At 44.1% G+C, this 24469-nt stretch overlaps 2 protein-coding genes across 2 annotated transcripts; both read left to right on the top strand.

Moving 5' to 3' along the window:
• The first annotated feature begins 2439 nt into the window (after positions 1-2439).
• On the top strand, positions 2440-3986 carry LOC131007339 (uncharacterized). Its single transcript, XM_057934462.1, has 2 exons — positions 2440-3303; positions 3369-3986. The coding sequence occupies exons 1-2, from the start codon at positions 2440-2442 to the stop codon at positions 3984-3986; spliced, it is 1482 nt and encodes a 493-aa protein (XP_057790445.1).
• A 7575-nt stretch (positions 3987-11561) lies between these two features.
• LOC131007314 (uncharacterized) lies at positions 11562-12707 on the top strand. Its single transcript, XM_057934454.1, has one exon. It carries the CDS (start codon positions 11562-11564, stop codon positions 12705-12707), a length of 1146 nt encoding a protein of 381 aa, XP_057790437.1.
• The last annotated feature ends 11762 nt before the right edge of the window (positions 12708-24469 follow it).

Genomic DNA, 24469 nt, shown 5'->3' with positions numbered 1-24469 from the left:
CATCCGCCAGTCGAAGAGTTTAAAATTACTAAAGACCACTATTATAGGGTGATTTATAAAAATAAATTAATATTTTTCAAACTTATGAAAATAAGTTAATTATTTTAAATTTCGACATTTATGAGCCACATTTAAATCCAACTAGGCTATTTTGGACCATATTTTAATTCAAAAATGTGGCCTATGAACATCGAATTGGGCCCAAATGCGGTCCAAGAACATCAAAAATTAAAATAATTAATTTATTTTTACAAGTCAGAAAAATATTGATCTACTTTTACAAACAGTCCTAACATAATGTACTTAAATAATTTTAAATATTGATCTCTCTCTCGCAACTCTCCCTGCGTAACCTAATCTGATGTCTTCTAAGTGCGGCGCCGCCGCCGCCGGTGCGCCGAGAACCAGCAGCGCTGATCGCGCTGCGCTCAATATACCCAAGATCTCTTCCAACATTGATTCGCCCAGAAAATTTAACTCTGCTCCAAACTCTCCTGTTATGGCGTTGAGAGACAGTAACCCTAATGCTCTTTGCAGTGGTAAGTCTCTTCATCACCAGTTGGACGGTGAAGTTCAAAAGGAGGTCACCAATAATCAGGAAATTCACCATAACCCTAGCCTTGGAGTTTCGACTAGGGTTTCGGAGAAAATAAATTCTACGGCGCAACTTGAGAACATTCGAACGGAACAGCCTTCATACGCTTCGATGGTTCAAACCAAAACCAAAAGAACGCCTGATGTTCTTGCTAACAAATTCACTAGAATTCAACCCGAGCTATGCGGTGATTCTTACGCCATATCTATTCCTTCGGATTTCTACAGAAAACAAGTTGAGGAATTCAAGTTTGCCATTATTGGCAGACTTTTACTTCGTAAAGGGGATAAGCCGCGTCCGACGAACGATTTGAAAGTCGAACTTCAGAGTTTGTGGAACATTCGAAATGATTGGCAAGTTATTCCCATGAGCAAAGGTTTTTTTGTTATCAGATTTACTTCGGCGGAGGATAAAGCTTCAGCTAAAAAACACATGATTTGGGAGCTATCGACGGGATCTCTACGGGTCCGGGAATGGGTTCGTAACTTCGATCCTTATAAAGAAGTGTCTTCTCTCTGCCAAGTTTGGGTCCGTATCTACTATTTGCCGGTGGAGTATTGGCATCCGGAGATTGTCACCGGAATATCAAGATTTATCGGTCTTCCCATTCGTGTCGACGGTGCTTCCACTAAAAGGGAATTTGGACATTTTGCTAGAGTGCTTATTGAAATTGATTTATCTTTGCCTCTTCGTGATTCGATCATGGTTAACTGTGACGATCATTCGTTTTATGTCGAGTTTAGCTATGAGCAGCTACCGTTATATTGTTCACGATGCAGGTTAACAGGGCATTCGTTGGACAAATGTAAACGACGGGTCGAGCCTGAGAACTTTAAACACAAGAAAGTTGTACAAGAACCCGAGCATGCTAAACACAAGAAAGTGGTACAAGAATTCGTTCCTTTGGCTAAGAGCAAGAACATGACGGGAGGTAAGGAGATGATTGCTGGTGAGAATTCTCGAAAGGAACAACCGAGGGAGATGAGCACGGATGGACAGGAAATGACAAAGTTGCTCTCGGGCAACAAATTTTCTCATCTTAGAAATGATGAAGGATACATCGAGCCAGAAACGGACAAGCATCAAAGGCCTTCCTCACCAAGAAGAGAGTCGGGCCAGATGGGCAGCCAGCAAAAACAACGACGCTCCACTGTTGTTCAAGAACCAGAAGAACACGTGACAGATATTCAAGATTCTGAACATGGAGAGCATTTCATCGAGCAGATTGAGTGCAATGATAGGCGACAAAATTTGGACACTAATTATGGGCCAGATTTGCTGTTCTCAATGATTACACCTTCACGAAATATGGACGAATATCAGAGCGAGCAGGAGGAAGTGATTGATGAGGAAATCGGGGTTGAGAAGGGGAATGAGGAGAGGCTGGCGATCACGTTGGCTACTCCTTCTGACAAGTGTGTTCCGGCACAGGATAATGGGGGTAATCAGGAAAAGCAGACGAGTCATATGGCGAGTGACAGGAAGGTGCAGCGGGCTGCTGATACGGTGGCTCAATTACCTGAGGCCACTCGGAAGAAACGTGGAAAGCCACCGAAACAAAACTCCGAACACATGCCGCGCAAGGTTATCTTTCATCCGGAGAACACTATAAAGGGACGTCTCAGAAAAAATGATGCGATGAGGACGGCGCCCAACATAAGATCAGAACAGATAATCACGGACCGTTTGAAGGCAGCGGTAGACTCTGGACATAATCCACGTGATTTTCAGATTGTCTCCCAGACGACTAACAGTGCTAGAACTATGAGCAATGTTGCTTCGGGTAGATGGAGTGACGAAGTGGAGATGGGGTCCGCCCATGCCACGCCTTCCAATTTTCTCTGATGAATTTGTTAGTTTGGAATGTCCGTGGTCTCACGGAAGAATCCAAACTTATTCTAAAGGAGCACTGTGCTTCTTTCTCTCCTGTTATTGTGGGCATTCTGGAGCCCAAGTCTATTTTTGACGATTTCCCGGTGAGTTTCTGGAGATCTATCAATCTGGTGGCGTGCCATCAAAATGCAAGAGATCATATGCGGTCTAATATTTGGGTTTTTACGCACCCTTCTATCGTTTCTCATGTTATTTTATCTTTCGATCAAGTGATTATTGTGCGATGCGTTTGGATGCATTACTGCTTCAAGATTGCTGTCATTCATGGAGCTAACTGCCATGTGGCTAGACGTCGTCTTTGGTTAGATCTTCTCAATCATATTGATGGCTCGACGGTCTTCATGGGAGATTTTAACGCCATTAAAGGGGCACATGAACGGATTAGTAATTGCCTGCCGAACAATACTGTCTGTCAGGAGTTTAGGGATTTTATTACTGCTACTGGTTTTATTGAACCTCCGATTACCGGTTTGCGTTTCACGTGGTCGGGGAGACGTTTTATGCCTTCACACGTGGAGTCTGTCTTGGATAGAGCTATCATTTCTGATTCTTTTGTTGAGCTCTGGCATAACGTTTCTTCGCACGCTTTGCCCAGAATCACTTCGGATCACTCTCCGCTACTGCTCATGTGTCGTCACCCTCCTCAGGCAAGACACAATTTTTTTAAGTTTCTTCACATGTGGGTTGAGCACCCGAATTTTGAGAAGATGGTGGAGAATTCTTGGAACAGCCAGATTGACGTCAACTGCCCTATTTTTAAAGTCATGGCTAAACTCAAGCGTCTGCGTAAAGAGTTACGCCTTTGGAACAGAACGGTTTTCGGCAATGTGGATCAGTTTATTTCTGATGCACAGAGATTCAGAATTTAGTTTCTCAACAGGGGTACACCGATAGTCTTTTTAATGCGGAGATTCTCGCTCAAGCTAAAATTAATGTGGCTTTGAGTCGTAAAAGCAGTTTACTTAAGCAGAAGAGTAGGGTTTCGTGGCTGACTGATGGGGACAGGAACACTGCTTTTTTCCATGCCATGCTGAAGTATAAGAAGCGTCCTCATATCATTCCTCATTTGGATATTCAGGGTAGTATGGTCTACGATCAGGATGAGATTGGCAATCATATTGTGGATTTCTTTTCTAATTTATTCAATGAAGATAATATGGAGGAGATTGATGTTGTGGCTCTGGAAGCAACGATTGATCGTGTGGTTTCTCCCTCCCAGAATGACATGCTTACGAGAATCCCGGAGAATGATAAGATTACTGCAGCGGTGTTTGATATGGATCCTAATAGCGCTGCGGGCCCAGATGGCTTTTTTGGTAAGTTTTTTCAAGCTTGTTGGCAGATCATCAGATCCGATGTTTGGAACGCTGTGCGGGCTTTCTTTATGCGCTCATATCTGCCGAATGGGTGTAACTCCAACACTTTGGTTTTGATTCCTAAAAAAGATGTGGTGAACTCGGTAACGGATCTGAGGCCGATCGTGCTCTCCAATTTCTGATTCAAGATAATTTCTAAAGTTCTTGCCAAGAGACTTAGCATCGTTGCGACGAGCTGTGTGTCTGCTAATTAGTTTGGGTTCATTAGCGGCAGATCGATACATGAATGCATTATGCTTGGCTCTGAAGGCGTGAATTGCATGAATAGAAGTAATGGAGGTATCAATATGGCTTGCAAAATTGATATCAAGAAGGCGTTTGATACGCTGCGTTGGGACTTCCTGCTCAGAGTCTTACAGGTTGCTGGTTATGATGATCAGTTTGTGCAATGGATTTCTATCATTCTGCGTTCTGCTCGCTTATCGATCCTTTATAATGGTCAGCTGCATGGGTATTTTGAGTGCACTCGTGGCGTCCGACAGGGAGATCCGCTGTCTCCCATTTTATTTGGTATCGCTGAAGATGTTTTGAGTGCTCTCTTTAAGAATTGCGTGGAGTCTGGGCACCTTCAACCTATGAGAATGAGTAGACATACTTTGTTCCCGACTCATTTATTTTATGCTGATGACATTCTGATTTTTGGTAGAGCCACGGAAGCGAATGCGAGGACCATTCTTCAGATCTTGAACTTTTATGGCTCGTTATCTGGCCAAATTTGCTCGATGGAGAAATCTCAGATCTTCTTTGGGGATAAGGTACAGAGCCGTTTACGCCGCTCCATCTTGGGTTTTTTAAAGTTTAAACGAGGGACTCTTCCCTTTATTTATCTTGGAGTTCCGATCTTTGTGGGCGCTATTAAGGCTATTTACTTGAGAGCTATTCATGATCGCATCCTTCTTAAGTTCGCTCGTTGGAAAGGCATGCATCTCTCTATGGCTGGACATATTTGTCTGGTTAAATCGGTTATTCATAGCTCTATTACTCACTCGATGATGGTCTATCGTTGGCCTAAGACCTTGCTTAAAGAGCTGGATCGCAAATGCCGTAACTTCATCTGGACTGGTGATATTATGAAACAGCCCAATTGCTCGGTTAGCTGGGATCGTATCTGTGCTATTAAGGAAGTGGGTGGTTTGGGTCTTCGATCGTTCTCTCTAATGAATAAGTGTTTTCTCATGAAGATGGCTTGGAGTGTCATTTGTGGTCACAATTTTGGTCACCGTATCATCAAGTCGCGTTACTTAAATGTTTTCTGTTCAACCAAAAATGTGCTTTCTTCCTCGATCTGGGCGGGCTTGCGGCTAGAGATTCATAATTTGGTTGACGACTCTTATAGCTACATCGGTGATGGTTCCTCGATAAACTTCTGGAGAGACGATTGGCTTGGATATAAACTTGTGGATAGATGTCGTGTGCCCTTTTTTGTCTGGGATCATTTGAGCTCGTCTGTGGCTGATTATTTCTATGATGGCATTTGGCATTTCACTCAGGATTTTCTTAATAATTATCCGGAGATTGTCTGCGACATCTTGCTCCTTCCTATTGGTTCGGCTTCTGACACTCGTTTCTGGAAGCCTTCGGTGCATGGAAAGGTTACGGCTGCTCTTGCTTTTGCTCGACACTGCCATCGTTTCCCCAAAGTTTTGTGGGGCTCTTGGATTTGGGAAAATTATATCCCCATTAGGCGTTCTTTGGTTTGCTGGCGGTTGCTGCATAATCGGATGCCTACGTACGATCGTCTGAGGAGACAGGGGCTGATTGCTCCTTCTTATTGCTGTTTTTGTTTTAGTGCAGAGGAGACTGCTGAGCATATTTTCTGGCAGTGTAGTAATATTCAGCCTATATGGCGTGAGTTCCTTCAGTGGTTTAAGTTTGATGATTTCTCTTACGATATACAAAGTTTTCTTGTGGCTGCGTGGAACCGCGACACCAGCTCGCAGGTGCGTACTTTTTGGAAAACTAGTATTATCACTCTTATCTGGGCGATCTGGACTCTCCGTAATGCTTGCATTTTCAAAGACAAAATTTTCTACGCCAAACATCTTCTTCAGATTGTGCGGGTTGCCTTCAAAGAGGTTGAGGGTAGTTTTACTAAGATTGGCCATATGAGCAACACTTGGTCGGATTATTTGATCCTTCGAGCTATTGACGTCCCCACTAGAGTTGCTCCTCCTCCGGATATGATTAATGTTCATTGGTGGCCTCCGGTCTCGCACTGGATTAAAGTTAATACAAATGGTTCTGCTTCGGGAGCCCCGAGAAAGATTGCTGCTGGAGGAGTCTTTCGTGATAACGTTGGTTGGGTTCGTGGCTGCTTTCACTATAAGGGTGGTACTGGCTTTGCGTTTGAAGCTGAGCTTCTCGCGGTTATTATGGCAATTCAGATTGCTCATAGTCGTGGTTGGTTTGCTCTCTGGGTCGAGTCGGATTCCACCTATATTGTTAATCTCCTTAATACACGTTCTAATATTGTTCCTTGGAGATTTATTGCTTCTTGGAATAAGATTCTCGTGATTCTTCAGGACTTTAACATTCAGATATCTCATATCTATCGAGAGGGTAATGTTCCGGTGGATATTATGGTGAATGAAAATATGACGGAGGGGTGGTGGCCGCATGAAGTGGATGAGATTAAGAAGACGGTTAGGTTGGATATGGCTTGTCATAGCCACGTTAGATGGAAAACAAGATGAGTCTCTGTTTGGTGGTTGGGTTTGGGGCGTCACTTGAGCCTGTTTACAACTGTCGGGTGCGCTCACAGTTGGGGTTTGAGTGGTCGGGCTCTGCTGGGTGCTTGGCGTTGGAGTTCTTTTTACTTCAGCGTCAAACTTTTCATTTTTTCTCTAGCAGTTTGGTCATTGAGGTGCTGGAGAGATGGCGTTTATTGCCTAGGGATTGGCGGCATTCTTTTTTGATTGTTCCTGCAGGTGATGTCGAGGAAGGCAGCAGGGCCGAGGCGCCGTTATTGGGTTATCTGGAGGAAACGGTGAATGCAAGTCAGATGACTTATGGGGAAATGGCCTCGGCTGCTCAAAGTTGGTGGGTCGAACAGCTGGTGGGATTGTTTGGCTGCTCGGACCAGCTGAACTCGTGGGCTTCGGTGACTGTTTTCTTCTGGGGGGTAGGTGGTGCTGGTACTCGTCTCTGTGATGCACCGGCGTTGCCATTTTATTTGGACCGTCTACGCGATTACTCTGGGCATGGTGTGGCGGTGGTAGCTTCTGGTTCTATAGATATTCTTCATGGAGCTTTAGTTTCCGGCGACGGCATATCACCGGCCGAAACTATTAGCTTCTCTTTGGTTGTTGTTTATGGGGTCATTTCGGCGACGGCGTATAACCGGCTGTTTTTGCTCCCTTTTGTTCTGGTCCTTGGTTTTGGGATAAGCTCACGGCGACGGCGTATAACCGGCTGTGTTGCTTTCTTTCATTTTTTGATTTTGTTTCGTTCTTTCTTTTGGCGCGAGCTAACGGCGAAGGCGTCTAACCGGCCGTATAGCTCTTTACTCTCGGCAATCTGGCGACGGCGTCTATCCGGCCTTTTGCCTCTGCTCTGTTTTTCGAGGGGTGAGAGCCGGGTTGGTTTCGGGACGATGGTTAGGCCGGAGTTTCGGAAACTTTCCCTTCCGCCCTCTCCCTATTTTTTTGTTGTTTTTCTCCCCTTTCTAGACGGGTACTCTTTTTCCTTTTTACGGTTTTTCCCTCTGGGTTTTCCATAAAAAGGTTTTAACGAGGCTCGGCCCTTAGTCTGCTTTCTTGTGCTTTCAAGGGTTCCTTAGGTTTTTTCTTTTTCTTTTTTAATAAAATTGCATTTTAATAATTTTAAACTCATCAGTAGAATATTCACTTATTTGTCAGAAATAAAAGAAAAGAATGTAATTGTCCATAATAAAATGTTCTGTGTAATTGTCCATAATAAAATGTTCCGGAGGATTTTAAACGTGCTAAGCATAAAATATTATTATTATATAATAATCTGCAAGCATATAAAAGAAGCAAATCACGTTAAAAATTTAAGACAATGGGCTTGACATAGTAAAAATGTTCGATAAAAGTGAAATTTACTACCTAGGATTAGGACTGTCTAATTGGTTATCGGGTTTTGGATAATCCATTAAGCGAATCAAAATTCTCGGGTTCAGGGATCCAATGACCAAAATTTTCGGTTATTGGATCGGTTTCGGTTATCACTTTTAAAAAAAATTCGGGTATCGGTTAATCCGATAACCAATTCGGGTTAACCGAATAACCGAAAATTATTTATTTAATTATTTATTTATATATATTATATATATTTTAATTATTAATTAAACAAATCGGTATTTAGCTAAAATAAAATTATGTTATATTTAATGTACAAGAATGAGCTTTAGTTTAGTGGATAAGTTGCTCTGTATATTTTCTGGAGACCGGGGTTCAAATTCTCTAACTAGCAAATTAATGTGAGTTTTAATTTTTTAAATGGGTATTTGGATAGCCAAATAACCGAATCGGTTAACCAAAGCGGTTAATGGGTAACTGAACACCTAAAACGGTTTGGGAACGGTTAGTGAAATATGGCATATTTCGGGTTCGGGTGACCAAAAATTTGGGTACGAGTAACCAAACCTGAACTGATCGACAGCCCTACCTAGGATCCATAGGCTTTTCATGACATGCATATTTCCATGTGTGTTCGATACATCACCAAAAATCAACTCTTGCGCGGCACATCTATAATAGTGTTGACTTCCTTTAAGGTGCATCTACTTATTAATTTTGATAGATAAAAATAATAAAGTTAATTTTTTATTTATTTTGATGGATTAAAATTTTAAAATATTTCAAGATCTTTTGAGTATTTTTATCATTTGAACTAATTTTGCTTGAACATTGTTGCTGTCTGCTACGTCTCTCAAAATCAATTTGGCTTCATCAGTGGTAGATCTATTCACGATTGTATTATGCTTGGCTCGGAGGGGGCTAACTGTATGCGAAGGTCTAGAGGGGACATGGCCTGCAAGATTGACATTAAAAAGGCCTTTGAAACTTTGTGTTGGGACTTCTTACTGAATGTTCTTAGGGTCGTGAGGTATAGTGATCGCTGACAAACATGGTTTTCGTACCTCAATTCCACATGTTTTGTTGTCATTTCCCTTCATGTTTTGCTTGTGAATGCTTGTTTGTGCCCGAATATTTAGTTTTATGAAGATTTGATATCTTGGTGTAGTTTTGGAGTAATTTCAGGAACCATCAATGATTAATTGGAGGATTTTGAAGATATGAGATTGAAGTACGTCTCGAGAGGAATCCGTGAGCGCAAACGGCGACCAAATCCGAGTCCGGACGAGGGAGAACGGAGCAAAACGAGCGGCCTGCGCAATACGCCCAGTACCCCGCGGTCACCACCCGCGGCCGCGGGGTGGGACCGCGGGTCAGCTGCCCCGACTCCAGTAGACACCCGCGGTCCCACCCGCGGCCGCGGGGCGGGACCGCGGGTCCCCTGACTCTCCCCCACGTTTGCCGACCGCGGGCGCGGGCCAGGACCGCGGGAAAAGGGCGGAGCCTCCCCAAGTGGGCCCCAGTCGGGTTTTTCACCCCTTAAACCCCTTTCTCCCCCTTTTCCTCACATTATTCATCTTCCCCAACCTCATACTCACCCATTTCCATCTTCCCCAATTCATTCACACCAAACCCTAGCCTCCATTACCACATCTTTTTACCAAGATTGAAGGCATTGAAGAGGAGAGAAGATTGAAGAAAGCTCATTAATAGGATTTGTCACTTCTTACTCTCTCTTTCATTTATGTATTTCTTTGATTTTGGTTTGTTGTTTGTGAACATGTTTGGATAAAATGCCCCATTGGTTTGGGGATTAGGCTAGTTGATTATGTGATGGATTGATTATTATGCTTAATATATGTCTTGATTATTTCCTTGTTATTATCTTTTCAAGCCCTAGCTTTAATTCTTGTATGGATTGTTGGCCACTTTCTCTGCATTTCTAATTTGTGATTTGAATCGGGAGAGGATAATCACAATAGATTAGGAGCTTGAAACATATTGACTCAATAAACCGGGAGGTTGAGAGTTGGGTGAGAGTTTACCGATCCTTTGTGCTTTTGGGAGTTATAGGTTAGAAGTTGACCGGGGACGGCAACTATGACCCGTAATCTACCGTTTTAGTCGTCCGGGAGGGGGCTAGAACTAGTGGGGAGATCACTCTAGATAAATAGGAATATCAAGACTAATATTGAGCTAATTTGAAGTCCATTGCTAATCCATCGATGCCTAGTCCCTAAACCACCTTCATCACTTAATTAATCCACTTTGTTTGATTGTTCTTATTTTGTCTTTGAATTTGTTAGTTAATCAAACCACTCACCTCCTTGTTTAGTCTAAATAGCTCTAGCATAATGAATTAGGATAATCACTAGATTGAACTACTAATCCTTGTGGGATACGACCTTGCTTCCATATATTACAACTACCCGTATACTTGCGGCGTGGTGAAAATATTAGCGAACAAGTTTTTGGCGCCGTTGCCGGGGATTAGTTTAGTTTGATTGTTTGTGATATTTTGAATCATTGTGCTTAACTACTTTAGACATTTTACTTGATTTATTTTTGTTTTCTATCTTAAGATGTTTGTTTTGACTCGTTGTTTTGTTGGTTGGTAGGGTGATGAAAAAGAAAATTGTTACACAACACCAAAAATATTAAATGGATGATGGAAGGAATGAGTTGGTTGAGCAACTCGAACTACAATTGGCGATGATGCAACTTAAGTTGCGAGTTTTAGAAGCAAAAAGAAATTGTAGGCAACCATTTATTCAAGAAGCCTTCCAACCCACACCTTCTCGGGTTCAGGGATCCAATGACCAAAATTTTCGGTTATTTGATCGGTTTCGGTTATCACTTTTAAAAAAAATTCGGGTATCGGTTAATCCGATAACCAATTCGGGTTAACCGAATAACCGAAAATTATTTATTTAATTATTTATTTATATATATTATATATATTTTAATTATTAATTAAACAAATCGGTATTTAGCTAAAATAAAATTATGTTATATTTAATGTACAAGAATGAGCTTTAGTTTAGTGGATAAGTTGCTCTGTATATTTTCTGGAGACCGGGGTTCAAATTCTCTAACTAGCAAATTAATGTGAGTTTTAATTTTTTAAATGGGTATTTGGATACCCAAATAACCGAATCGGTTAACCAAAGCGGTTAATGGGTAACTGAACACCTAAAACGGTTTGGGAACGGTTAGTGAAATATGGCATATTTCGGGTTCGGGTGACCAAAAATTTGGGTACGGGTAACCAAACCTGAACTGATCGACAGCCCTACCTAGGATCCATAGGCTTTTCATGACATGCATATTTCCATGTGTGTTCGATACATCACCAAAAATCAACTCTTGCGCGGCACATCTATAATAGTGTTGACTTCCTTTAAGGTGCATCTACTTATTAATTTTGATAGATAAAAATAGTAAAGTTAATTTTTTATTTATTTTGATGGATTAAAATTTTAAAATATTTCAAGATCTTTTGAGTATTTTTATCATTTGAACTAATTTTGCTTGAACATTGTTGCTGTCTGCTACGTCTCTCAAAATCAATTTGGCTTCATCAGTGGTAGATCTATTCACGATTGTATTATGCTTGGCTCGGAGGGGGCTAACTGTATGCGAAGGTCTAGAGGGGACATGGCCTGCAAGATTGACATTAAAAAGGCCTTTGAAACTTTGTGTTGGGACTTCTTACTGAATGTTCTTAGGGTCGTGAGGTATAGTGATCGCTTCATTAACTGGATTGACATCATTCTTAGATCGGCGCGGCTTTCGATTCTCTACAATGGGCAGCTTTATGGTTGTTTTGCTTGCTCTCGTGGCGTGCGGCAGGGAGATTCTCTTTCTCCTATCCTTTTTGGGATTGCAGAAGATGCTTTAAGCAAGCTTTTCCATAATTGTGTTGGTTCTGGGCACCTCGCCCCGATGCCTTTGCAACGGGGGGTGTCTTTCCCCACGCACTTGCTGTATGTTGATGATATCCTAGTTTTCTGTATAGCTTCTGTCTCCAATGCTGAAACTCTTCATCGCATCTTTGAGTATTATGGCTTGATCTCAGGTCATATTGTTAGCAAGGAGAAATCTCAGGTCTTATTCTTTGACCGTGTCCCACCTCACACTAGACGTTTGATTGCTCGCTGTTTGGATTTCTCCAAAGGAACTTTTCCTTTCATTTATTTGGGTGTTCCTATCTTTCGAGGGAAAGTTTGGGCTTATCATCTCCGCGCCATTCATGATCGTATTCTTGATAAGTTCTCGAGATGGAAGGGTCTTCACCTTTCTATGGCAGGTAGGATTTGTCTCGTTAAGATCGTGATTCAAAGCTCTATCACACACTCGATGATGATTTATTGCTGGCCTAGGTCTCTTCTTAAAGAGCTGGATTCCAAGTGTCGTAATTTCATTTGGAAGGGTGATGTTAATAAAAAGCCTACTTGTTCTGTCAGTTGGGCTCGACTTTGTGCTATCAAGGAGGAAGGTGGGCTGGGTATTCGCTCGTTCACCCTGATGAACAAGTGCTTTCTCATGAAGCTAGCCTGGAGAGTGACTGATGGTCAGAGCTTTGGCTTTGACATTATACATGCTAGGTATCTTACTCGGTGCTGTAAGGTGAGGTCGCAAGCTTTAACCTCTATGATTTGGTTGGGTCTCCGTCAGGAAGTGGCTGGTTTGGTGCATGATTCTTATAGCTATATTGGTGATAGTGCCTCGACTCGCTTCTGGACTGATGATTGGCTGGGTTACCGCCTTGTCGATAAGTGTGACATCCCTTATTTTATGTAGGCTTCTCTAACTAAGATGGTTTCTGATTATTTCTTTGATGGGATGTGGCATTTTACTCAGGATTTTGTTAATTCTTATCCTCTGTTAGTCTGTGATATTTTACTCCTCCCAATTGGTTATGGCTCTGATACGAGGTTTTGGAAACCTTCGCTGCAAGGTAAGGTTTCTGTTGCGTTGGCTTTTGCCAACAACTGCCAGTGTTTTCCTAGGGTTTCTTGGGGCTCTTGGATCTGGGTGGCTTTCATTTCGGTGCGTCGATCGTTGGTTTGTTGGCGGGTCCTTCATAGTTGAATGCCTACTTTTGATCGTCTCATTAGGCAGGGTCTTATTATGCCGAACTATTGCCTTTTTTGCTTTGCGGCTGAGGAGAACGTGGATCATATTTTATGGGAATGTAGTCCTGTGCGGCCGGTTTGGCAAAATTTTCTTCAGTGGTTTGAATTCTCTCGGGCTCTTCTTAGTGCGGACATTCATAGTTTCCTGGTCGCTGCTTGGAACTATGAGCTTAGTTCTCAGCTGAGCAATCTCTGAAAAACGGGTGTCATCACCATGATCTGGGCTATTTGGAACCAGCGCAATAAATGCATTTTTGACAGCAAGAACATCATGGCCAGTCATTTGCTTCACACCGTTAAAGTTACTTTCCAGGAGATGTACGCCAATTTCCGCAAGTTGGGTCACATGCATAACACTTGGTTGGACTATATGATTCTTCGGACTATCGGGGTCCCGGCTCGTGCTTCATCTCCTCCGGAGTTCATTCATGTTCATTGGTGGCCCCCTATGGCCCCTTGGATTAAGGTGAATACTGATAGCTCTGCCCTCGGTTCGCCTGGTCCTATTGCTGCGGGTGGTGTTTTTAGAGATCATTGGAGTTGGGTTAGAGGCTGTTTCCATTATAAAGGTAGTATGGGATATGCTTTTGAAGCAGAATTGTTGGTGATTATTGTGGCTATTCAGATCGCTTTCTCTCGGGGATGGACCTACTTATGGGTCGAATTTAATTCTACTTATGTTGTATGTTTGCTTCACTCTAGGTCTGAGGTGGTGCCTTGGAGATTTATGGGTCTATGGAAAGATGCTCTCCGTCTTCTGCAGAGTTTTCATCTTCAAGTATCCCATATTTATTGTGAAGGCAACAAGGTTGCGGATATTATGGCTAATCCTTCGTGCGAGGAGGGATGGTGGCCTCATGAGCTTGAGATTATTAAGCCAGCTATTCGGCTTGATATGGCTTCCCATAGCCATTTTCCGTACGGTGACATGATTACTCACTGCATGCTGTCACTTATGGCGTTCCTTGCTTCGCCATGGATTGGCTTCTACTTTTGGTGTTTTGGTGGTGGTTTGTTGGTGGATGTTGGGTGGAGTGTTCTTTGGGGTGTTTTTCAGTTTACTGGTGCGCTAGTAGCTAGACCACACAGAGTCGGACTCCGTTGGCGGCTCCGTCTTTGGTCGAGATTTACTCTCTCTGACCTTTGACGTCGAGACCTTTCTCTTGGTCGTTTTGGTTCCTGGGAATAGCGGCTTCATTTTGCAAGAGAGCTTCGTACCGTTTTGTTCGTTTATGGGTGATCTTCTCTCGGCCCTTCACGACGGGTTTCGTCGCTTGGTATTTCTGGCATGTTTTTAGTTTTGGTTTTTTGCATGGGAATGGTTCCGGATTTACTTGGGGGCGATGGTTAGGCCAGAGCTTCCGAAGTAAATCCCCCTTCTCATGTGTGTGGTTTTTTTATTTTCTTGTGTTTCTTGGCCTTCAGGCTTGTTCTTTAGATAGGTACTCTTATCCTTCTTAAGGTTTTTCCCATTGGATTTTCCTTAAAAAGGTTTTAACGAGGCTCAGCCCTTAGCCTGCTTCTCTATGCTTTCAAGGGTTCCTTAGGTTTTTCTTTTTTCTTTCTTAATATATATATATATATATATATATATATATATATATATAATATATATATATATATATCACATTGAAATGGTGAGATTAGAGAAATTATATTTTAAAGATAAAAGATACTCAATCATGCATCTTATTATGCAAAATAAATGGTCCCTAACTATGTATGTTATTTTCTCCTTTTTGAATTTAAAAATTCATATAACACTTTATATTTGAGGTAAAATTTGAGATGATCATTATAGATAGTGTAAATTAAAATATGGTTATCAATTTAATTTTAAAGATTATAGCTATTTTTTAAAAAAAATGATAAAATTGCCCTTAGAGTAAATGTGAACAAAATTGTAGTTATACTAGGACCAATGGGATGATTCGCACCGATCGTTCTGACTAGTAGCACCAATCAGTGATACATCTAATAATTCGTACCATTCTGATGCGCAACGTCCCGGTACGTGTTGGGGATGAATCCAACAAGTACGAAAGTGACGTCAATCACGTCTGGATCGACGAGCACTAGCAACATGAAATCACAAATAACGTTAGAGCCCTCCAAAAAACATAAATGTATCTATCGATAGAAAGGCCTTTGGCGCTCAAGTCAATAAAGCAATAAAGAGAATTGACTTAATAAACGTAAGTAACACGTAGAACAAATAATTGAATAGTGAAATAGACAATGAAATAGATGGTTATTTGGTTTATCAGGGTGTTTCGATAGATTTGAACGAGAACAATTGAGCGTTATGGAATGAGGGGGCGACAAATGATTGGGCTAGCTGGGCAATTGAAACCTTGGAGTATTGTGAGCGTGGAAGTGGAATAGGAGAACGAAGGATGCGAAAGTAAGAGATCGTGTGCGATAAGAATAGTGGATATGAAAATTATGAATCATTTTCCTTGATATACTAGAGTCCAATATATATGTTCCAGGCGTACGAGGCGACGGGTTTATTTGGAACGTGTGTTTCAGCCACAACTACTCCAGTTGTTTCAGAGAAGATTTTCCAAGACTCTCGTTTGACTTGATTGTCAAGTAACCACTTTTTCTAGGGCTAGACCCGACGAACTCGTATGTCTCTTGTGTAGGGCTCGATTATGTGCTTTTTCATACGAATATGGTTGGGGCCGTTTAACCCGTCGTGTCTGTTGGGCCGCATTATTTTTGTTAATTGAACTAATACTAATCTTACTCACTACAGTGCGACTAGTAAGAGTTATCTCAACTGTTAATTACCAGGTGTACTAGGATGTTGCGCGACACGACTAGTACGAATTCGTATCTGGTGTACCATATATTTATATTGGATAAACAGTTGTAGAAAGTTAAAGTAAATACATTTAAGTTTATTTATGTTAAAATGATTACAAATTATTAAAATTAAATTAGTAATTTCTATTTGATTTTCACTATCCATTTTACATTGCTTCCATGTGGCACGTTAGGAGCGCGCGCATCACATGGCAGCAGCCTCCCAAGGGCTTCCAAAGCCTTTAAAGGCCAAAAACACGGTGGGGTAAAATGGTTATTTCAAAAAAAATTAATTCTTTTTTTTCTTCTGAAAATTCATTTTTTTTCTTCTGAAAATTCATTTTTTTTCCCAGGTCCGTCGTCAAAATTATGCATATAATTGAACACCAATATGCATAAAGATAAACACAAATATGCATGATGCTAGATAGAAATATGCATGAGAAAGTATCAGTGTGTGACCCATCAAGTGACCAGCGGCAAGAGCTACCCGACGGTGTCGCACAGTACTATGCATATAGTTCAACACGAATATGCATAAAGAAAAATATAAATATGCATAATATTACACACAAATATGCATAGCATTTTTCGACAGCGAGAGACACCAGAGGGTTTGCATACTGATACTTTCTCATGCATATTTCTATCCAACCAACGTCATGCATATTTGGGTTTATATTTATGCATATTGGTGTACAATCATATGCATAATTTTGACGACGGCCGCAGGAAAAAAATGGATTTTCGGTAAAAAAAAATAAAATAAAAATAAAAATAAATTCAAAATGACCATTTTACCCCTCCATGTTTTTGGCTTTGGAAGCCCTTGGGAGGCTCCTGCCATGTGGTGCGCTCCTAGCGCGCCACGTGGCCCCTTTGTGTGGTCCAGATTTTGAACTTATATACTATGGGGAGAGCGGATACTACATGATCCCATACCTATATATATATATATATATATATATATATATATATATATATATATATATGGGAGAGCTATTCAGAAAACTCCTCTTAGACTATGGTGAATTACGAAACCAACACCTAAACTACGGAATGAAAGGCGTAAACTATACCTAGTAAAGTTGATCGGAAAAGATGAAGTAACAATCGGAGAATCGAGAGCAAAATATAACTGTAGTATTCGAGAGCAAATGATAGCGTAAAAAATGTAATACACGAGCACGAGGCCTATTTATAGATTACAATTGAGGGTAAAAAGGTAAAATCGATGCTAATGCATGCGTTTGACGTGATTGAAGGGTATATCGGGAATTTTATCTTCACGCGGGAAAATCCTCCGCGTCTTTGGCGATCCTTCTGAAAGAGGCGATCTCTCTGGCGCGGATGACTTCTCTGGCATGAAGGACTTCTCTGATGTGGATGACTTCTCTGGCGTGGAGGACTTCTCTGACGTGGATGACTTCTCTGGCGTGGAGGACTTCTCTGACATGGATGACTTCTCTGGCATGGAGGACTTCTCTGATGGAATTGACTTCTCTGATGATGGTGACTTCTCTGAGGGGGATGACTTCTCTGATGGTGGTGACTTCTCTGATGGCATTGACTTCTCTGGCGAGTGTATCTCTTCTGCCATATTCGTCCCGCCAGTGGGGTCGATTCCTCTGATTTGTATTCTTTCCCTACTCTGCACATATTACTCCTCATCAACCACTCCCCTCTCTAGTCTGGTTGAACCGGGTATTCTTCGTGTTCAACCATTGTAGTATTGTTAAAGCTGGTGCTATGATGTTTTCCCTGATCCCTGCAAGTCATGAAGATATAAACACTCTAATATTTTACGAAAATAAAGGTAAGTCCTGTAAGTTGCTCTCTGGTGTTTTTGTCACTCCCCCCCTGGTCTGGCTAGTTCACTTCTGGAATAGTGCAACTAGCCAGAGGATCCGCCCGCATGGATGACGTCACCTGCATTAAATGCCTGCCCGATCTACAGTGCTTTTTCCCGTACCCCGAGGTTACTTTTTAGCCTTTGCGTCTTTTCGCCTTTCCGTAGGGATTTTTAGCCGTCGATTTATTTTCGTATGCCACGTGTCGTTCATCCCGCATATTGGTAGTTGCCCGCGTATATTTTTACTTAGTCGATTCGAACTCCCATTTTTCACTATTCTTCTTCTCCGGCTTTCTCAAACTTCTTCATCTGCGAATTCCGGCGATTCTCTCCCTGTTCCGGCGATTCTCTCCCGGTTTCGGTGTATTCTCCCGCGACCCTTCCGCTCCAGGTTTTATCATCAATCTTTCTCTGGTCTAGGTAATTCGCGTACCCTCTTCTTCCCATATTTGTAATTAGTTGTAGCGCAGTAGCGTAATTGTTGGTGCTCTGATTGAGCGTGTTTAAAAACCCTAGGATTTGAAATTTTCCGACAATGGCCTCTACTTCCGCTCCCCAACCCTCGCGCTCGCCTTCTCCTCAAAATTCTTTATCTTCTTCTCCCCAACCCCAGGAACTCGAAAATCTTCCTTCCTCCTCTTTCTCTCACAATTCCCAAGCTACTCCAAGTCCCTCTCCATCTAAAAAGAGAACCAGAAAGACACCCCAGCCTCCCAAGCGTGTTCCTGAATCCCGTCTTGATGTCGCAGCGGTGGAGAAACTGAAGAGTAAATGCCGACACCCCGAAGGTTTAAAATTCGAAGCCTTCTCTAAAGATTCAACACCCCCCGAAAGCCTTCGCCATCCCAAAGTGATAGTCGTCTGGAAAGCCCAAATAGATGCCGGTCTAAGGCTCCCTCCTCCTACCCTTCTGGTTGATGTTTGTAATCATTTTCGCATCCCTTTCTTTCAAGTCACCCCCTCTGCTATCCGAAGGTTATACGCCTTCCATATTCTATGTCGGGCTCACGGTGTTGGGGATACCGCCAAACTATTCTGTCAAACCCAATCTCTTCGCATGCAGGGCAGTCCCCTGTATAGTTTTGCTGGTCTTCCCAAATATCCTACTACCTTTCTTTCCTTTCTAAATTCCCTTGATAAGGGCTTTCTGAGCCATTACTGTTATGTGCGCACCCTCTTCGGCACTTGGCGCGAGTATCACGTTTCGGAGCTGGAGTGGCATAACCCTCGCACTACTTATAAACCAGCCTCTTCCGACGTCCCTTCAACCCGTGATCTGAGTATTATAGCTCATCTTAATGCTATGAACGAGGCCCAGCCCTTAGACTGTAAATATCTTGTTGAGAACAATTCGGCACTGGCATACAATGATCTATTTCCCCTATATCCAAAGAAATCGATAGGTAAAAAATATAAATTAGAAACATATATTAACTTTTGTTACCCGGATGCTAATGATGTAGCGTTTTAAATTGCAGACATGTCTTGGAGAAAGAAATGTGGGGACAATCTGCCCTCTGTTGCTTCTCCTGTTCCCAGTGGGGAGCATGGCTCCAGGGGTTCTGCTTCTGGGACAGGCCCCTCAGAACAGCCAATTGGGGTCGAGCTAGTCGCCCTTCCTCCTGTGGTAGAAATCCCAGAGGGAAATGTGGAAGCCTCCCGTCCCTTTAATGTAGAGGAGGTTGATGCAGGCGCCCTTGTTCATAGGAGCAGGCGTCCTAATACTGATGGTGCATCTGGCACCTGTGAAGAGGATATCCAGATTGTGGATATTACTGATGAAGTTCCTTCTCCTGACTCGGTCCCCGATGTCACCCTGACTGAACTTTCAAAGAAAAGAAAGAGGGGTTCCCTGATCTCCGTGGGGGAGAAAGAGAAACAGGAGGGCCTGAAGAAGGCCGGACAGTCTAAGGAGCCAGCGAAGAAGTCCACTGGTGGTTCGCGGGTCCTCCCTTCCGCCGGGAGAAAGGGTAAGGGACCAGCAAAGAAGTCTGCCGGTGGATTGAAGACCCTCCCTTCTGCTGGTGGAAAAGGCAAGGGCAAAGCTGTGGCCTCTGCTGAAGAACCAGAGGATGTTGTTCCTGGGCCGATTTCGAGTCTTTCGGGACAGGCGCTAATCGATGCCTTGCTAGCTCGTGTCCACTCTCAAGACCAGGAGAAAGTGGAGAAATTGCCCCGGGGGGTTTTAGCTACTCAGTTGTGCCAGTTGGCTCTTCAGGTACCTTGTCTCTTAGACTTTTATCATAGAAAGAAAAACGAAGTTACTAACCTTTTTGTTGTTCTGTCGGAACCCATTTTTTTTTTCTTGCAGGTGGAGGCTCGGATGTGGGGAGCTGTTAAGTGCATCCACGACTACGACATGTCAGAGAAGGAAAGAAAGGAGGAACAGGCTGACATCGCCAAGCGTGATGATGATGTTGCTGGGGTGGTGGAACGTCTGAGTAAAGCTGAGGCAGAGATTGCTGAGTTGAAGGCCCAGCTGGCCCAATCGGAAGTGGAGAAGTCCTCCCTGGTTTCTGAATTAACAAGGGTAACCAAGGAAAGTCATGAGAACCTGGCTAGGTTCAAGGCTGGATATGAGGAAGCCTACAAGGCGACTCGGCGTGATTGGAAAAAGACGCTCGTGGAAGCGCAGAATCGTGCCTACGTCCTGGGGGCGCGAGATCAACGCCTGGAGTATTTCTTGTCTCCGCAGGGTCAACACTTTCTGGGGTTGATGCTGGAAGGCACCCTGGCGGCCTTCAAGCGGACTCAAGAATACCTGGAGGATTTCGGACCCCTCTTTGCCTATGTGATACAGCAGTCCGCCTCCAAGGCGTTAGAAATGGCAGGGGCGACCTCGGAGCAGCTCGCCACCCTAGATTTGCATGCCCTGATGGATAACCTCAATGATGAGGAAATAAATAGGCTGATGGGGATCCCTGCGAATTCTCCGAAGAAACCAGAATGGTGGTATCTAGTGCTGGAGAGGGCCATTCCCTATTTCGCCTTTGGGGTTGGGTCTGCTTCAGTGCCCTCCGCTCCATTGTATGCGCCTGTTGTCTCTGCTTCCCTGGCGGGCTTTGTGAACCGGCTGCGGGATCCCACCAACAAAAGTACCCGGAGTTTTTCCCAGTATGATGTGGTGCCTCCTCTGCCCTCTGATTTGGCGGCCTCCATTTCTGAAGATTCCGCTTCCTCCTCCTCTGCGATGGATCAGCTTTTTTCCCTGTATCGAGATGAAAAAATGTTCGTACAAGAAGCTGTGAAATTGGTGGACTTGGGGGTCCGTCTTCCCGCGGTGAAGGAAGCTGGCATGTTGCCCGTGTTCGCAGAGGGAGCCGTTTCTGGCCAAATCTCTACGAGTGGTGTTCCTCCCCCGGTTTCATCTGCCTCTGCTCCTGCCCCTTCTGTCATTGATAGAGATGCTTCCGTTCCTCCTGCCTGAGTTAATAAAATTTTTGTAATTTTTTGGTCTGTATGAACTTAACATTTACCTCCCGTTTTTGATATGCAACTACACCTTCTCGGCCTGTTTATGTGAAATTTCTTCCCTGCTTGTATTGCTTTTTCCCTTTCATTACTTGTGTTGTTTTTGTTGCTTTCACGTTCATGTTGAATCTGTGCTTGGCTTGGTTTGGCTCATCATGCTTGTTGTCAGTGTTTCTTTGATTTTCTCCTTCGAGATTTCTCTGATTTCCGCTGTGGGGGTTCTGTTGATTCCTCTGGCAGGAACTTCAGTTGACTCTTCTGGAAAGGATTTCACCGCCTCCTCTGACGAGGATTTGGTTGATTTCCCCCGGAAGGGATTTCACCACCTCCTCTGGCGAGGATTTGGTTGATTCCTCTGGAAAGGATTTTACCGCCTCCTCTGATGAGGATTTGGTTGGTTCTTCTGGAAAAGATTTTACCGCCTCCTCTGACGAGGATTTGGTTGGTTCTTCTGGAAAGGATTTTACCGCCTCCTCTGCCGAGGATTTGGTTGATTCCTCTGGAAAGGATTTTACCGCCTCCTCTGACGAGGATTTGGTTAATTTCTTTGTTAGCGATTTCGTGCTTCCCATCCAAGCTGCTTCCCATCCAAGCTGCTTCCCATCCAAGCTTGAGCACTCTGCGCGGAGCATGGAAGACCCGGGGGGTGCAACCAACTTTCGCGGCTTACGATTAAATAGTAACCCTCTGCGTGGAGCATGGAAGGCCCGGGTGGCACGACCAACTTTCACGGCTTACGATTAAATAGTAACCCTCTGCGTGGAGCATGGAAGGCCCGGGTGGCACGACCAACTTTCACGGCTTACGATTAAATAGTAACCCCCTGCACGGAGCATGGAAAACCCGGGGGGTGCGACCAACTTCCGTGGCTTACGGTTAAGTGCAACCTCTGCACGGAGCATGGAGGACCCAGGAGGGGTGCAACCAACTTTCATGGCTTACGATTATGTGCAACCTCTGCGCGGAGCATGGAAGGCCCGGATGGCACGACCAACTTTCGCGGCTTACGATTGAAAGAACACCCTGCACGGAGCGTGGAAAACCCGGGGGGTGTGACCAGCTTTCGTGACTTACAGTTAAGGACAACCTCTGCGCGGAGCATGGAGGACCCGGGGGGTGTAACCAACTTTCACGGCTTACGATTAAGTGCCACCTCTGCGCGGAGCATGGAAGGCCCGGATGGCACGACCAACTTTCGCGGCTTACGATTGAAAGAACACCCTGCACGGAGCGTGGAAAACCCGGGGGGTGTGACCAGCTTTCGTGACTTACGGTTAAGGACAACCTCTGCGCGGAGCATGGAGGACCCGGGGGGTGTAACCAACTTTCGCGGCTTACGATTAAGTGCCACCTCTACGCGGAGCATGGAAGGCCCGGATGGCACGACCAACTTTCGCGGCTTACGATTGAAAGAACACCCTGCACGGAGCGTGGAAAACCCGGGGGGTGTGACCAGCTTTCGTGACTTACGGTTAAGGACAACCTCTGCGCGGAGCATGGAGGACCCGGGGGGTGTAACCAACTTTCGCGGCTTACGATTAAGTGCCACCTCTGCGCGGAGCATGGAAGGCCCGGATGGCACGACCAACTTTTGCGGCTTACGATTGAAAGAACACCCTGCACGGAGCGTGGAAAACCCGGGGGGTGTGACCAGCTTTCGTGACTTACGGTTAAGGACAACCTCTGCGCGGAGCATGGAGGACCCGGGGGGTGTAACCAACTTTCGCGGCTTACGATTAAGTGCCACCTCTACGCGGAGCATGGAAGGCCCGGATGGCACGACCAACTTTCGCGGCTTACGATTGAAAGAACACCCTGCACGGAGCGTGGAAAACCCGGGGGGTGTGACCAGCTTTCGTGACTTACGGTTAAGGACAACCTCTGCGCGGAGCATGGAGGACCCGGGGGGTGTAACCAACTTTCGCGGCTTACGATTAAGTGCTACCTCTGCGCGGAGCATGGAAGGCCCGGATGGCACGACCAACTTTCGCGGCTTACGATTAAATAGTATCCCTCCCTCTGCGCGGAGCATGGAAGGCCCGGATGGCACAACCAACTTTCGCGGCTTACGAGCGCTTTCCTCTGCTCTGCTGGAGCGTGATCCCTCTGTTTTTCCCTTTACTTGTTGAGAAGTCATTTTTGAATTTGAAAATTGGGGACTACGGGTATACACTCTACTCCCCCCTCTGGTGACATGTGCAATACTCTGTTATGAACATGTTGGCCCGATTATTCCTTACTCCGTTTTCAGCCCATAAACTCGCGTGGGCCCATTATCTCTTAGCCCATTTCTTAAGCCCAGTATCGCCTCTATATATACCCTTCCCCCTTCGCGATCTAGGTTATAATTCCTCATTTCTTTTCCTCCGTCCCGAACTGCTCTCCTTTCCAACCCTAGATCTGCCAACCTTTTGCCTCTCTTGTTATGTATCTTTCCCCATCTTGGTTGTAAAGCACTCAGGTAAGGGAAGTTCCCCTCTGAACACTCACATCCCTAAAGGCTCCGCCTTTTCCTCTGTATTTCTGGTGCAGATCTCTAACTTTGTGGTTGTAATGAGCGGACTTCCCGTACTTGAGAGCATTATTGCCGTGTTTCTCAGATCTGGACGTTGATTCTCCGGATCCGGGCGTTGATTCCCCAGATCTGGGCGTTGGTTTGCTCCTTTTTTGTATTCCTTCTCTGTAGCATTTTGACTTGTTATTTTTCTGGATATTCTGCAGGCGTGTGGTGGAGCTGAAGTAGATCTGAGAAATGAGCATGTCCCGGCAGCGAAAGAGAACTCGAAGTGTTGGATCGTGGAAGAAGAGACGTCCATCCCTGATGTTTGCTTTCCCTTTGACCTGCTAAGAAGCAGTTTTTGTATTTGTTTCTCCCTTGTCCTGCTAAGAAGCAGTTTGCATTTTGAATTTAAAAATTAGGGATTACGGGTATACACCCTACTCCCCCCTCTGGTGACATGTGCAGTGCTCTGCACGAACATGTTAAGTAGCATATGTAATGTAAGAAAACAAGAATTGAAATAAATGAAACAACACAAGGGAATTCCCTAGAACCACATATCTGTTTTATTGATATTATGGCCCCGGACCTCGTTAAAACCCCTGTGGGGAAAAAGAGTATCCGGTCTACAAGTGATTACTCCTGCTAAGAAGCAGTTATACATAGAACTTTTTGAGTGTGTTTATATTCCATGGTCTGGGGAGAGCTCTGCCGTCTGAATCCGACAATATGTACGCTCCCCCACCCAAGACCTCTGTGATTACGAACGGTCCTTCCCAGTTTGCTTCAAACT

The sequence above is a fragment of the Salvia miltiorrhiza genome, chromosome 1 (genome assembly GCF_028751815.1).
Source record: "Salvia miltiorrhiza cultivar Shanhuang (shh) chromosome 1, IMPLAD_Smil_shh, whole genome shotgun sequence".
NCBI classification, from domain to species: Eukaryota; Viridiplantae; Streptophyta; class Magnoliopsida; order Lamiales; family Lamiaceae; genus Salvia; species Salvia miltiorrhiza.
The sequence above is the reverse complement of the archived record's forward strand: the minus strand, read 5'-3'. Positions and strand labels throughout refer to the sequence as shown.

Bases quoted from the DNA above. Each gene is read 5' to 3' on its own strand.
- LOC131007314 (XM_057934454.1), top strand. From the start codon at position 11,562: ATGGCCTGCAAGATTGACATTAAAAAGGCCTTTGAAACTTTGTGTTGG.
- LOC131007339 (XM_057934462.1), top strand. From the start codon at position 2,440: ATGAATTTGTTAGTTTGGAATGTCCGTGGTCTCACGGAAGAATCCAAA. The intron at 3,304-3,368 runs GTTTTCGGCAAT...GTTTCTCAACAG, and splicing joins TACGCCTTTGGAACAGAACG to GGGTACACCGATAGTCTTTT.